The sequence below is a fragment of the Amblyraja radiata genome, chromosome 9 (genome assembly GCF_010909765.2).
Source record: "Amblyraja radiata isolate CabotCenter1 chromosome 9, sAmbRad1.1.pri, whole genome shotgun sequence".
NCBI classification, from domain to species: domain Eukaryota; kingdom Metazoa; phylum Chordata; class Chondrichthyes; order Rajiformes; family Rajidae; genus Amblyraja; species Amblyraja radiata.
This window is the reverse complement of record NC_045964.1, coordinates 74,711,382-74,727,007: the sequence shown is the minus strand read 5'-3', so window position 1 is coordinate 74,727,007 and position 15,626 is coordinate 74,711,382. Positions and strand designations below refer to the sequence as shown.

At 44.5% G+C, this 15,626-nt stretch overlaps 3 protein-coding genes across 11 annotated transcripts in view; 1 reads left to right on the top strand and 2 right to left on the bottom strand.

The window, feature by feature from the left end:
• atxn3 (ataxin 3) overlaps positions 1–1,524 on the bottom strand; it is a 111,173-nt gene extending 109,649 nt beyond the window's left edge. For all 7 annotated transcript variants that reach the window (XM_033027764.1, XM_033027765.1, XM_033027770.1 and 4 more), the window contains exon 1: positions 1,440–1,524. In XM_033027764.1, coding sequence (XP_032883655.1) covers positions 1,440–1,463 — 24 coding nt within the window. In that variant the 5' untranslated portion in view covers positions 1,464–1,524. The remainder of the gene's footprint in view (positions 1–1,439) is intronic.
• Positions 1,525–6,646: 5,122 nt separating this feature from the next.
• On the bottom strand, positions 6,647–13,555 carry ndufb1 (NADH:ubiquinone oxidoreductase subunit B1). 3 transcript variants are annotated; one of them, XM_033027762.1, is made up of 3 exons: positions 13,527–13,555; positions 9,444–9,584; positions 6,647–6,789 (listed from the first exon to the last, which is right to left on the bottom strand). In XM_033027762.1, exons 1-3 carry the CDS (start codon positions 13,538–13,540, stop codon positions 6,753–6,755), a joined length of 192 nt encoding a protein of 63 aa, XP_032883653.1. In that variant the 5' UTR covers positions 13,541–13,555; the 3' UTR covers positions 6,647–6,752. The 3 variants fall into 3 exon arrangements, with proteins under 3 accessions (XP_032883653.1, XP_032883654.1, XP_032883652.1); XM_033027763.1 differs by lacking the exon at positions 13,527–13,555 and adding an exon at positions 12,840–12,877; XM_033027761.1 differs by lacking the exon at positions 13,527–13,555 and adding an exon at positions 11,530–11,570.
• A 96-nt stretch (positions 13,556–13,651) lies between these two features.
• The window catches only part of cpsf2 (cleavage and polyadenylation specific factor 2), a 30,912-nt gene continuing 28,937 nt past the window's right edge, over positions 13,652–15,626 (top strand). Inside the window, exons 1-2 of the mRNA XM_033027759.1 lie at positions 13,652–13,832; positions 15,272–15,447. Of these exons, the coding sequence (XP_032883650.1) occupies positions 15,299–15,447 (149 nt within the window). The 5' untranslated portion in view covers positions 13,652–13,832; positions 15,272–15,298. The remainder of the gene's footprint in view (positions 13,833–15,271; positions 15,448–15,626) is intronic.

Here is a 15,626-nt window from a genome sequence, read left to right as displayed (position 1 = left end):
TAACCTTGCAATCCCAAAGGACTTTACAGACAATGGAGTAATTTTGCAATGCAAGTACTGCTGAAACGTAGGAAAATGTAACAATCAACCCCTGACTTCCCTCAAACAGCAAGAAATTAAAAATCACAAAATGATCTACTTTAGTGACGTTAGTTAAGCAAGAAATTCTACTTAGGACACTGGAACAACTACATGGCATTGTTGAGGGCAAACAAAGTATCAGTTTTCATGTTTCCTTTGAAAAATGGCCTTTCCTCTTAGACAAAAAATGCTGGAGGCAGCGTCTATGGAGCGAAGGAATAGGTGACGTTTCGGGTCGAGACCCTTCTTCAGACTGATGTGGAGGTGGGTGGGGGCGGGAAGAAGAAAGGAAGAGGTTATGGGAGAGCTGGGAAGGGGAGGGGAAGGAGGGAGAAAGCAAGGATACCTGAAATTGGAGAAGTCTCACCAAAGACAAAATTGAAGAACCTCTCCTCCTCTCTCCGAAGACAAATTGACTTCTCCAGTTTCAAGTAGTCCTTACTTTCTCCCTCCTTCCCCTCCCCAGCTCTCCCCCACGGAAGCAACTCTACCGCTACACCCCCTCCCCCACACACACCCCTCCCCCATACACACCTCCCCTCCCTCCCCACGCTCTCCCCCCCTCCTACACTCCCCCTGCCCACACACACCTCCACTCCCTTCCGACTTCTTGATCAATATTGTCATGCCATCTTGTCCATAACATCATTCCCCTGTCCCACAAAGATGAACAACTCTGTGCATTGAGTTGTTAAAATTATACGTCATCCTCAGTTCAGACAATAAAAGATATATTATTATTATTATTATTATTATTATATCCTTACATAAGTGATTACTTGTATTCTAATAGATGAAATCCAGCCTTCTATTCTTCCCATGTGCTGGAACTTAGCTTTCTTTAATTTGGCTGATACTCTCTTCCTTCTCTGTGTCCCATTCCCCTTAGCTTAAACTCTCCTCTCCATTTCCCCGACCTGGATCAGGTGAAATTCTTCGTTTGAATAGGTCTCACATCCCCCTTGCCTCATTACTTTTTGTTCCAATTGTTGAAACATTTAATACCTCTTCGATCAAGCTCATTTACCGTCTTTTCTAGCATTTCCAGCTGTCAACCCTTCCAAATTAGCGCCCCTCTTCCCCAGGCCATTCTGCCTGAGGTTTTCCCACTCTTGCCGCCTCGGATAAAGGAAGTTCTTGCCCTGCAAACCCGGACCCGAGTAAACACCCGACACCATCCACCCCCCTCCCGGTGCATGAAGCCCTGGCCTGGTGGAAAGGGATCAGTTCAGGGCGGCCCAGCTTCATTAGATCTCCCTCCGATAAACCCTCTGATAGTGATGCCGCCTCGCCCCGCCTCGCCTTCCCGCCGCCGCCGGCGCTGCCGGTTTAAAACACAATTTCCGCCATCAACTTACTTTCTCGTGAAATATCGCCTCCATGATGGATAATGGACCATCGTCCTGTGCGGCATGACCCGCCAAGGTCAAACCTCACAAACCAATCAGCTCTGCACTGGGGACAACGCCGGGGCGGCAGGGCGGAGCTCTGCGCTGGGGACACCGGCGGCGGGACGGAGCTCTGCACTGGGGACACCAAGCAAAGATCCGCTATAGGATCTTTGACACCAAGTACTGGAGTAACTCAACAGGTCAGGCAGCGTGTCTGGAGAACATGGATGGGCAAGGTTTCCTTTCTGGACCCTTCTCCTTGTGTACTGGGACAACTTTCGGGATGAAAAGGCGGAGCTCTGCCCTGGGGACACAAAGTGCTCGAGTTACTCAGCGGGTCAGGCACCGTCTCTGGAGAACATGGATAGGTGTTCAAAGATGCTGGAGAGAATCAAATACACAGGACAAGATGTTAAGAAGTACCTTGTGCCAATAGGTGGGGAGCATTTCACGACATTCGTTGATTGTTGAGAGTGGTAGACGCTCAACATCTGTGGGGGGGGGGCGGGGGGAGTGGATACGTATATCTTGGCCTGGGTAACCTTCAGGACAGTTGGGCACAGGACATCATCAGTAGTGTACCCTTGCATCACTGGGTGTTTCGGCCTTTTATCACTATACACCCTCCACAAGGGCGGCCCGCTGCAGGATGATCAGCCCTCAGCGCGTGTCCCGTGTCAAACCGTCCCAAAGATTCACCCTGAAATACTTGGGGCCCAGCATGGGTCTTTCCTCTTGAGCCAAATCCACCGGCTGCTTCTTTCAGCCGCCTCTGAGAGTGATCTTATGGTCTTCCGCAGAGCCTGACCGTGGATTCCAAGCTCCTTCAGCAGTCTGATGGTAGATGACGCAACAAATCCTCTGCATCCCACTTCAACTGGATAGACTTTGGTGTTCCAGCCACGCTGCGTTGCCTCTGCTGCAAGCTCTGCGTAACGCAGCTTCTTACGCTCATAGGCCTCCTCAACAGAGTTCTCCCATGGAACTGTGAGCTCTATGATGTAAGCAGTCTTCTGTGAAGGGGACCAGAACACCAAGTCTGGCCTGAGGTTGGTGGAAGCAATTTCAGGTGGAAAAACTAGTTGTCGGCCGATGTCCGCCAGCATCCTCCAGTCGCGGGCCCTGCATAGGTTTCCTTCTTCTGATCTGGTGGAAGGATGGTTAGATGTTTTCTGTCCTTCTCGGACAAAGGTTGATGCCCTTAGGGGGAGGGGGTTGCTTGCTCTCGGAGGCAAGGAGTTGGTCACACACAAACTCAGCGGGTGAGGCAGCATCTATGGAGCGAAGGAAATAGGCAACGTTTCGGGTCGAAACCCTTCTTCAGACTGATGTGAGGGGAGGGTTGGACGGGATGAAGAAAGGAAGAGGTGGCGCCAGTGGGCTGAGGGAGAGCTGAGTAGGGGAGGAGAAAGCAGGGACTACCTGAAATTAGAGAAGTCAATGTTCATACCGCTGGGGTGTAGACTGCCCAAGCGAAATATGAGGTGCTGCTCCTCCAATTTATGGTGGGCCTCATACAGGACAGGTCAGATTCGGAATGGGAGGGGGAGTTGAAGTGCTGAGCCACAGGGAGATCAGGTAGGTTATTGCGAACCGAGCGGGAGGTGTTCGGCGAAGCCTACGCTTGGTCTCACCAATGTATAGCAGCTGACATCTAGAGCAGCAGATGCAATAGATGAGGTTGGAGGAGATGCAGGTGAACCTCTGCCGCACCTGGAAAGACTGCTTGGGTCCTTGAATGGAGTCAAGGGGGGAGGTAAAGCAACAAGTGTAGCATTTCCTGCGGTTGCAAGGGAAGGTGCCCGGAGAGGGGGTGGTTCGGGTGGGAAGGGACAAATTGACCAGGGAGTTACAGAGGGAGCAGTCTCTGCAGAAAGCAGACAGGGGAGGAGATGGGAAGATGTGGCAAGTGGTGGGATCACGTTGGAGGTGGCGAAAATGTTGGAGGATTATTGTGACGGCTGGTAGGGTGGAAGGTGAGGACAAGGGGGACTCTGTCCTTGTTACGAGTGGGGGGGATGGGGAGAGCCTCACCTGCTGAGTTTCTCCAGCATTTTTGTCTACCTTTGATTTTCCAGCATCTGCAGTTCCTTCTTGAACATGGATAGGTGTTCTCCTCCTTCTCCACTGGGGACACTGCCGAGATGAGAAAGCATTGCTCTGCATTGGGGACAATGCCGGGGTTGAGAAGGCAAAGCTCTGCACTGGGGACACTGTCGGGATGAGAGTATGGCTTAGCAGCTGGAGATGCGAGGGTGAAGGTCTGCAATGGGAACTGTGGCAGCAATGACTGAGTCGAGTTCTGCACCGAAGACAGGTGAGTGTTTTTTTGATAGGCCTATGATTGAACAAAGGCCAGAGATGAAAAAACACCAGAAAGGTGCGAGATGAGGATAGATGTATGGATTGTGAAGTTAGAGTAAGGAATATAGGTGGAAGGAATGGGCGAGTCAAATGTGTTTTATTGTCATATGCCCCGAAACAGAACGTTTGTGGGGATATTTGAATCCTCCTATCTTTGGTAACTAATCTCCAGTGTTCATACCCTTATGTTCTAAGCCATTCAAACACAATAGGCGGTACTGACCCTCACTTTGCATGCCAGTGATGTGAGGGTGGATCTCTGCACTGGCGCCACGCCACCATTGATGAGCAGGCGTGCCTCGACCCTGGGGGCACTAACAGTGATAAACCAAAAAGCAAATAAGCTATTCACAGGACCTCTTACATAAACATTGTCCAATGAACATTTTCTTTACACATTCAATGTTTCTTTCTAAAACAAAACATGGCAATTTCTTAACTCTGACAGAATATGTCCAAAAACTGTAGTTGAATCAGAAAGTAGATTCTGACCTACTGCTTGAAGAGCAATTGAACAGATCTCATCTAATTGAGACACATGAGATTGGAGATGCTGAAATCTTGAGCAAAATACAAAGTGCCAGAGGAATTCAGCAGGTCAGGCAGCATCTGGGGTGGGAATGTATAAAGCCTGTTTACTGAGCAAACCTAAAGGGAAATTGGCTTCATCTTAGCAGTGGAATGCCACATCAAGTTTTGCTTTATATAACCCCTCACTATCCAACCACAGGACTATATTGAAAATGGCATGAGGGTTTTCAAAGGCTCTCATAGTCATAGTGTAGAAACAGGCCCTTCGGCCCAACTCACCCAACAATGTCCCAGCTACGCTAGTCCCACTTGCCTGCGCTTGGTCCATGTCCCTCCAAACCTGTCCTATCCATGTACCTGTCCAACTGTTTCTTAAATGATGGGATAATCCCAGCCTCAACTACCTCCTCTGGCAGCTTGTTCCATACACCCACCACCCTTTGTGTGAAAAAGTTACCCCTCGGATTTCGATTAAATCTTTTCCCCTTCACCTTGAACCTATGTCTTCTGGTCCTCAATTCCCCTACTCTGGGCAAAAGACTCTGTGCATCTACCCAATCTATTCCTCTCATGATTTTGTATACCTCGATAAGATCTCTCCTCATCCTCCTGCGCTCCATGGAATAAAGACCCAGCCTACTATCCCTGTAACTTCCACCCTCTAGTCCTGGCAACATTCTCGTAAATCTTTTCTGAACCCTTTCAAGCTTGACAATATCTTTCCTATATCCCAGAACTGAACACAATATTCGAAATGTGGTCTCACCAATGTCTTATACAACTGCAATATGAACTTCCAACTTCTATACTCAATACTCTGACTGATGAAGGCCAAAGTGGCAAAAGCTTTTTTGACCACCTTATCTATCAGCAACTCGACCGTCAAGGAACCATGCACCTGTACTCCTAGATCCCTCTGCTCTACAACACAGCCCAGAGGCCTACCATTTACTGTGTAGGTCTTGCCCTTGTTCGACATTCCAAAATGCAACACCTCACACTTCTCTGTATTATATTCCATCAACCATTCCTCGGCCCACCTGGCCAATCGATCCAGATCCTGCTGCAATCGTTCACAACCATATTCACTATCTGCAAAACCATTAACTTGTATCATCAGCAAACTTGATAATCTTGCACTGTATGTTCTCATCCAAATCATTGATATAAAATTGTCTCAAAACTATTTTAAAAAAAGGTCATCAACTTTTCAAGTGAAAACCAGTATCTTATAAAGGGGAGGGAATCACATTCCATTCAAGGATTTTTAAAAAATTATTTACAGGATATAGCTCAAACTCCCCTCCCAATTTTCCTCTACCAATCCAATAATCGAACAGCACTAAAACAAACCGAAAAAGATTAGTATCCATAAATTTCCAATGAATTTACTCTTCAGCTCACATAAACAGTCTGTCAAATTGTGCAAAAAAAAGCCAAAGGATTACAAATACAAGAATAATAGTACAATGTTCGTGGTAGATGATTTTGATCTGACGTCAATCCATTACAAGTGACCACTTGATTAGTACTGGTGTCAGGGGTTTTGGGGAGAAGGCAGGAGAATGGGGTTGAGGGCAAGAGATAGATCAGCCATGATTAAATGGCAGAGGAGATTTGATGGGTCAAATGGCCTAATTCTGCTCCTGTCACTTAGTCAATAAATATTTTACAAGAAACATTCATTTATTTAGGCACACGCTTAATCAAAAACAATATTACATGTAAAACTCCTGTCCTTTCAGAACAAAATAATTTACAATAGAAAACCAAAAAATCCTCAAGAGTGAAGAGAATATGCTGCAAAGTTAATCAACACACAGGCAATGCATTGAATCTGCTCAAACACTGCCAATCAAATTTCACTGCTACATTAAATGTCAGCTATATTTAAAAATATTATTAACAGTTTAAAATGGATAAATGCCCTTATGAGACATTATCAAGTATACGGCATCACTAGCACTCTAATCATTTGGAATGATTGAAATGGTTCTATGTTCCCTAGCCAATTACCCTGCAATAGAATAAAAAGCACAATCTCTGCTGCTGTTATTTAACATTATCCCTGGATGTTATTGTGAAAATAAAACGTTAAAAATATCATATTTATCAAGTTATATGCATCATTGTGCATGTCCAATTTAATGAAATATTCCCTTAAATTTTATACTCCTGAGGAAAGTTCTGTCAAATGTGAATTTTAAGCTAATTATCATTTGCTACATGTAGATAGCTATTTCTTGTGATAGATCAGAATACAAACGAAACAACACTTGCATTTTTCATATAATATTTAATTTAATTCTTAAATGAAAGTCCATCGAGAATAAAACTGTTGTGGTGATTCTTTTTAATGTTCTTTTCTGCAGCAAAGTATTTGAATCACTTCCATGTAGTTTCTTCACCTGGTTTCAATTCCCTAAAAGGGAAAGATAACAATTTAAATATGCAGCTCGTGGATAGAAGTAGATAGGTATTACATGTATTTTTTATATACTCTTAAAATCTTAACTTTATAACATTGCCAAAATTGGTAGAATAAGTTTATTCTTCCAGTTGTGGCAATTAGTTATAAAACTTAAGAGATTACCATTCTTCTCAATGACCATGTTGGCACTTTGAAATATCTTTTTATGTTCTCCAGTGATGCTGCCTGATCCGCTGAGCTACTACAACACTTTGTCTATTTTGCAAATCAGCACCTGCAAATCCTGGTTTCTACAAATTAGTCCCACTGGACAGTTAATTCTTGATTATTTTCAATCGTATCCAAGCATTTTCAAAGTTAGCACTGAATCTACTTCCAAGGTCCTTTCAATAATGCATTTCAGATCAGAACAACTTGCTGAGTAAAACATGATTCTTATCAATCATTTCACTGACTCAAGTTTTGTTTGTTAATTATCCTAAAACCATGTACTCTGATCAAAAATCCCCCTACTAATGGCAAAAACTTTGCCATTCTTCAAAATCCTGATAGATTTTGACCGTTTTTCAAAAGGTCACGGAATGTCATTGGTTTGGAGAACAATCTCAACCTCAGCAATCTTTCTGCAATGATGAGTTACATTATTTCTGGTACTGCTGCACCTTAAGATCTTAATATATTTTCTGAAAATGTACAATACTGAGTGATTAGATTGTTTATCCTTTCCTTACACTCTTCCCTGTGCAGGGAAATGTAGCATAAATCATTAAAACATTATATATATATTTCCATAGTTGGATTAAATAAACGTATTCAAAATGTCATTGATCTATTCAATCAGGGAAAGACTAACACTGAAACCTTTACAAAAAAATGTGATCAATTCTCAAACGACACTGCAACCACCCAAATTAATTACTAATAAGAAAAAAACTGAGTGTGTAGTAACTCAGCAGGTCAGGCAGCATCCCGGAAGAACATGGATAGATGACGTTTTGGGTCAGGACTCTTCTCCAGTCTGAAGAAGGGTCCTGCCCCGAAACACACATATCTATGTCCTCCAGGGATGCTACGTAACTCGCTGAGTTACTCTAGCACTTTGTGTCTTGCAAGAACATATTAGTAACTAGACTAAGTGGGACCCATTGGGTCCCATGTTCACACGGCCCCAACGCAATATTCCACCTCTCCATCGATTCCAATATTGGTGGCCAGTGGGGGGGGGGGCTTTCTGGAGCGCTAGTATGGGTATTGTGAGCAGAAGGGACTGGTTTCCAGAGGGCTGGTATGGACATTGAAGGCCTAATGGATTCTTAAGGTGACAGCTCAGTCACTCAAGCCTGATGTGCTGGCAGATCACTCACGGCTGGTGGGCGAGTTGACATGGCTATTCCTTGAAATTCCATTTCAAGCAGGGTGCAAGGCCACCAAATTCAAATGCAGATTCTTACCATTTCAAGCAGGGTGCAAGGCCACCAAATTCAAGTGCAGTTTCCTACCACTTCAAGCAAGGTGCAAGGCCACCGAATTCAAGTGCAGTTTCATACCACTTCAAGCAGGGTGCAGGGCCACCAAATTCAAGTGCAGTTTCATACCACTTCAAGCAGGGTGCAAGGCCACCAAATGCTAGTGCTGTTTAATGCCATTTCAAGCAGGGTGCAAGGCCACTAAATTCAAGTGCAGTTTCATACCACTTCAAGCAGGGTGTAAGACAACCAAATTGAAGTGCAGTTTCATACCATTTCAAACAGGGTGCAAGGCCACCAAATTCAAGTGCAGTTTCATACCATTTCATGCAGGGTGCAAGGCCACCAAATTCAAATGCAGTTTCATACAATTTCATACAGGGTGCAAGGCCACCACATTCAATTGCAGTTTCATACCACTTCACATAGGGTGCAAGGCCACCAAATTCAGGTGGTTTCCTACCACTTCAAGCAGGGTGCAAGGCCACCAAATTCAAGTGCAGTTTCATTCCACTTCAAGCAGGGCGCAGGGCCACAAAATTCAATTGCAGTTTCAGACCATTTCATGCAGGGCCACCAAATTCAAATGCAGTTTCAGACCATTTCATGCAGGGTGCAAGGCCACCAAATTCAAATGCAGTTTCATACCATTTCATACAGGGTGCAAGGCCACCACATTGAAATGCAGTTTCATACCATTTCAAGCAAGGTGAAACCACCATAAAACCACCATATAACTACACAAAACACCACATAAATACCACACTCACAGTTCAGTAGACATTCAGTGTGTTCAGTTGATTCACAGCTCAGACAGTCGGGATCTCTCCCTCCCCCATCTTGCACAGACTGAGCCACACGCACACTTCCAGGTTTTATAATCCCTCCCCCCTCCCACCGGAAGGGGTGTGGCATTCATGGCATGATTGACAGGAAAGACATTCTCAACATTTTTTAAAACACTAATAACACTTTTATTTTTCATCGATGGGAAAAATCCTCTTGTCCTGCGCAGCGGAGGCGGACTCCTAGTAAGATGGCCAAAATTCACAGCTGTAAGTGGCAGCGTTTTTTCAAAAATCATGAAACAGAAAAATAGGAAGTGGTCAAGATTTTACTATTAGTAATATAGATAATTCTTACAAACTGATGGTTTCAAAATGCAAAACATACACTCACCGTTTGAACAATAAGCTTTTGTTTCTGAATGCAGTGAGCTTTTCATCATTCATTCTATCTAGATAACATCCCAGCACAAAACCCAGAGGGACAAGGATATTGTACCAGTGATCACGCACAAAACCTACCAGGTTCATTATGCTGAAAGGAGGAAAACAAATTACAAAATTACTGTTGGTACAAATAAGATAATGAGATTCTCCTTTTAACCCTGTACATTATGAAAATAATTTCATACACAATTTCTACTCGCAACAAGCAAAACAATCCAGCCAGCACTTTTGACAGTAAAATTAATATGCACAAGAATGTTACAAAATTTTGAGATTTTAAAAATCAAGCCTGTAATTTATCCCATCAGATAAAGCATAAAAAAACTTTAATATTTACCTAATTCACTTTCATATCTTCAGTATTTAAAAAAATTATGGTCATTTTCATACTAGGAAATTAGCATCTTGTTCCCTATTGTTTTGTATTGTTAACTCAAAAGCTGCGATCAAGGACAAGCCTTGTCACAAGGGCCGTTTTACACAGACACACATACAGATCTGTCATGGCTGTCGCCATGTTTAATATGGCGGCGCCCACAATCCGATCTGTATGTACTGTGGAAGTTTTTAGTTAGATTTTTAGCATGAAAATAGTGTTCACTGATAGACAATTACACAATACGGATAATGATCATGTTGCCGATATCGGGGCCTAATTAACTTATTTCGCATAATTAGCTTAAAATTAAATTACACCAAAAACTAGATAAGATGTTAAGTAAACGTCCTACATACATTTTGTTTTAGCGTGAACTTGTGATCCGTGATTTTGAAGGCCTTGAATTTGAGCCCTGACTTTCAAATCCAGCGATTCAATAGATCAGCAATGTGTTGAAAAAAAACCCATGAGCGGATGACATAGAAACATAGAAAATAAGTGCAGGAGGCCATTCGGCCCTTCGAGCCAAGACAGCCGAGCCAAGACAGAAGGGGGTTTCCTCTACATCATAAGCTTGTTTTAAGAGGAAATCCATCCCTGACAACAATGAAAAACCTGCAGTTTACTCAACCCCCCCCCCCCCCTACAGCCTCCCGAGTCCCGCGCACAGCAGTCGGCAGATCTGGCGCGCTACTGATGGCAGGGATTGTAACAACGCTACACAAGTGTGATATAATTCTCAATTATTATGGAAAAGTAATGAAACAAGAATGTCAGGTAGAAATGAAAGAATAATGAACTATGTTATTGAAACAAGGTTTTTATTGATGTGCAGCATGCAGTTTATAACTGCAACATTAAAAATATTTACATACTGCACTGTGGCATAGTTACTCCATCAACTGCCTTAGAGTTCCAGCAACCCAGGTTCTGACTGTGTGGAATTTGACCATTCTTGCTGTAACTCTGTGGGTACACCAGGTGCTCCTATTTTATCTCACATTCCAGAGAGAAATAGAGGCATGAGGGGAAGGAGGAGTCAGAATGATGGCAACAAAATGGCAAATAAAAAGAGGGTAGGAGGATAAATAGAGAAAGTTAGGGTGAAGGGCTATGAGACATAGATAATTATTGATTAGTTTGGATTTAATTGCATGGAGGGGCAAGTTTATACATTTAAAATATTCCAACCTATCAATTGAAATGTTTAATGAATTGTCCCCACTTCCCTAGAAGGATCATTTAATTTTAAAAAGTCACCATCAGGAAGATGCCATTTAAGCCAAAACATCACCATGACTTGGAAATCTTGGAGGGAGGGAGAGGGAGGGGGAGGGGGAGGGGGAGGGGGAGAGGTGAGAAAAGAGAAACCAGGACTCGGGGATGGGACAGACACAAAGTGCTGCGGAAACTCAGCAAGTCAGGCAACATCTCTGGAGAAAAAGAACGGGTGACATTGCGGGTCCGGACCCTTCAGATTGAAAGTGGGGGGGGGGGGGGGGGGGGGGGGGGATAGAGGAGGTGAAGAGCTGATGGTGAGAAAAGAACAAGACCCATCAGGGATGGGAGATGACTGTATTAGAAAAAGGGGGGCTGGATAGTGGGGGAAATGTGTGCGCACTGGGAAGGGTAGGGTTGAGGTGTCTGGAGTTACCTAAAATAGGAGAATTTACTGTTCATACAGTTGGGATGCAGGCTAACCCAGCGGAATGTGAGGTGCTGTTCCTCCAGTTTGCGTATGTCCTCATAGAAACATAGAAAATAGGTGCAGGAGTAGGCCATTCGACTCTTTGAGACAGCACCGCCATTCAATATGATCAAGACTGATCATCCAAAATCAGTACCCTGTTCCTGCATTTTCCCCAAATCCGTTGATTCCTTTAACCCTAAGAGTTAAATCTAACTCTCTCTTGAAAACATCCAGTGAATTGGCCTCCACTGCCTTCTGTGGCAAAGAATTCCACAGATTCACAACTCTCTGGGTGAATTTTTTTCCCTCATCTCAGTCCTGAATGCCTACCCCTTATTCTTAAATTGTGACCACCTGGTCCTTCGAGCCAGTACCGCCATTCATTGTGATCATGGCTGATCATCCCCTATCAATAACCCGTGCCTGCCTTCTCCCCATATCCCTCAGTCTCTCATCTCAGTCTTAAATGATCTCCCCTTTATTCTAAGGGGAGGTCCCTGGTTCTGGACTCGCCCAACATTGGGAACATTTTTCCTGCATCTAGCTTGTCCAGTCCTTTTATAATTTTATATGTTTCTATACGATTCCCCCTCATCCTTCTAAACTCCAGTGAATACAAGCCTAGTCTTTTCAATCTTCCCTCATTTGACAGTCCCGCCATCCCAGGAATTAATCTCGTGAACCTACGGTGCACTGCCACAACAGCAATAATGTCCTTCCTCAAATTAGGAGACCAAAATTGTACACAATACTCCAGGAGCGGTCTCACCAGGGCCCTGTACAACAGCAGTAGGACCTCCTTGCTCCAATACTCAAATGCTCGCGCAATGAAGGCCAACATGCCATTAGATTTATTCACTGCCTGCTGTACCTGCACGTTTACTTTCAGTAACTGATGTACGAGGACACACAGGTCTCGCTTCACCGCCCCTTTTCCTCACTCTGTCGGCGGAGGTGGTCCAGGACAGAAAGGTCATGTGGGGATGGGAAGATGAATTGGCAACAGGGAGCAGGTGTCGCCTTGATGCAGGTCCTGTCCTGGTGTCAGCGCCGTCCCCACTCTGACCTTCAGCGGCGCCGCCAAGCAGCAGCCACAGGCCGCAGGACGGGGGCGAGGAGAGCGAGGCTCAGTGAGTCACGCCGGCACTGGAAGAGCGTGGTCGGGCGGGGGGTCAGGTCAGGGCGGGGGGTCAGGTCAGGTCGGGCTCCTGTCCTGTCCTGTCCTGCTCTCCCCGCCGGCCCCGGAGCGCAGGTCGCGATCAGACTTCACTCACCTGCCCCAAGCCGCGGCTCTCCGCCCACAACGCGGGTCCGCAACTGGTTCCGGGGCAAAGGGCAGCAGGCTCTACCACCCACTACATTACCATGGAGATGGGGGGTGATGAATATCAAGTCCCAGGTGGAACAATGACATTCTTGCAGCAGCAGCACAACAAGATGTGTAAACACAATAATAAACGAGAAACTAGTTCAGTGTGTGGTATATGTGTATATATACACACACACACACATACTTTCATATGTATACATATACACATTATATGCACACACACATAAAACAATAATAGTGCAAAAAGGCAAAATCAATTTACAGTGTACTATGTTTCCATATCTTTGGTGCTGCTGCAAGTAAGAACTAAACAATACAATAAACGAAAATCAAGTTCAGTATATACACAATGTATGTGTGTGTGTGTATATATATATATATATATATATATATATATATATATATATATGGACTTTGTGCCTTCCCCCACAGTGGGAATCACTGTGGGGGGATGTTTTTATGTTTTGGTGTTGAATTTCTTCATGAATACTGTGTTGTATTTTTATTAGTGTGCTGCAAGGACATCAGAATTTCCCCTGAATAAGGGGATTAATAAAGTCTTATCAATCAATACACACACACACACATGTCGGACAATATCAGATACATATGAAGTTATGCATTGACACACCATGTTACTGGCATTAATTTGGTTTACGTCTGGGAAGTAAATGTTTCAGGTGAGTAAGATTAGAAATGAGGATGTTTGGCTGGTGGGGGTGGATGGATGGAATGGTGTCGCCCGTTACCCTCTGACCCGGTGGCTCGTCGGCGGAAGATGGCGGCAAGGCGTGTGCTCTGACTGCAGCCGCTCGCTGCTCGGGCCTCACCAACCCCGCCCGTCTCGTCCCAGTCCGGCCCAGTCCAGCCCGGCCCAGCCCAGCCCGGCCCAGCCCAGCCCGGCCCAGTCCGGCCCGTCCCAGTCCGGCCCGGCCCGGTACGTTCACCGCAACCAGTCGCCGTATCTTCATTCAGCCCCGCTCCGTGTTTCGAGGCCCGGCCCTGGGCTATCAAGGGATAGGATGGGGGGGAAGGTGAAGGGAGCCGCGAATTTCTCAAACTCTTCTCAGGCGATAAAATGCAGCTGTTGGTGACGTTAGGTTTAGGTTTATTATTATTATTATTGTCGCCTGTACTGAGGTAAAGTGGAAAACTTTATTTTGCATGCTATCTAATCAGATACATGCATAGGTAAAGTCAAACTTCAGTACAATAGATGGTTTGAAGGGGAATAGAGTGCAGTATTCGCAAAAGGGCACAAAGTGCTGGAGTAACTCGGCAGGCCAGATAGCATCTCTGGAGAACATTTCAGGTCGAGATCGTTCTTCAGTCACCTATCCATGTTCTCCAGAGATGCTGCCTGACCTGCTGAGTTAATCCACCACTGTCCTTTTGTGTATTAATCATCATCTACAGTTCCTTGTTTCTACATTTGGAGTGCAGAATATAGTTATCAGCATTGTCGCGCATCAGTTTCATAGATAGGCTGTCGATATCCATGATCATATTGAATGGCGGTGCAGGCTCGAAGGGCCGAATGGCCTACTCCTGCACCTAATTTCTATGTTTCTATGATATATAGGAAACGCTACAACCAATTGCCATCCAGTAGACAGTGACCAGATCACTTTGATGGAAATTTGTTGGATTAATATCCTTCCACCAACTCCCTTTGAAGTTATTTGAAGGGGGGTTTTAGGACCTCAATTTAACATGCCACTGAAAGATTCGGGTCATGCAGGAGAGTCTTTAGAAAGGGAGCAGTTGATGAGTTTTCAGAGTTAGTTTAGTTTTAGTTTAGAGATATAGTGTGGAAACAGGCCCAGAGAGCCCGTACTGACCAGCGATCCCCACCCTAATTCTAGTCCATAAACATTTCAAGTGAACAATTTACTTACAAAAACCAAAGTGCTGGAGGATATCAGCAGATCAGGCAGCATCTGTGGTGAAAAATGGTCAGATGATGCGTCTTCATACTGATGGAGAAAGCTGAAAAAGTGGGAGTGGGCAAAGTCTGGCAAGTGATAGGTGGGCACTAGTGAGGGGGGAACAAGATGATTGGCAGATGGATGGAGTAAGTGACAAAGCTTGCAAGACTTTGTTTCCCTCCTACCTCTTTTTTTCCATTTTTTTCACCCACTCCATTAGTCCATAAGACGAGTCCCAACCTGAAGCTGTGCCTCCACAGATGCTGCCTGATCCATGAATTTCTCCAGCACTTTGTGTTTTGATCAGCATTTGCATTTTGTTTACTCAAGATTCCAGCATCCACAATTGTGTCCAATTCTTGTGTCCAATTGATTTACATTCTTTTATTCTATTTCAGCAATGTAAAGTTCTACTTTTACATATTGGTGTATTTTTTTATTTTGCCAGAGGTCTGCGCATATTTGAAAAACAACAATGACGTCTATCATAAAGCTGACTGCCATTTCTGGAGTACAGGAGGAATCTGCCCTCTGTTATTTGCTGCAGGTGGATGAATTCCGCTTTCTGCTTGATTGTGGCTGGGATGAAAGCTTTTCCATGGACATCATAGATGCACTGAAAAAGTAAGTGATAACAACTGACAGATGAAGGCAAGATTGACGTTGAAGGAAATCAAATAGAAGTTTCAAGAATTGGAGGAGTGCAGAGATGTTGGAAGCTGGTGAAGCTGGCAAAAATTACAAATATGCTGACGAATAAGGCTGTGCAAGGATTTAATGGAAATTTTAAATACATAGAACAT

Coding starts and splice junctions, on each gene's coding strand:
- ndufb1 (XM_033027761.1), bottom strand. CDS start 11,555: ATGAACAGTAAATTCTCCTATTTTAG. Junction 9,585..11,529: donor AGTAAATTCTCCTATTTTAG/GTAACTCCAGAC, acceptor TCCTCCTTTCAG/CATAATGAACCTGGTAGGTT. Junction 6,790..9,443: donor AAAAGCTTATTGTTCAAACG/GTGAGTGTATGT, acceptor TTTCCCTTTTAG/GGAATTGAAACCAGGTGAAG.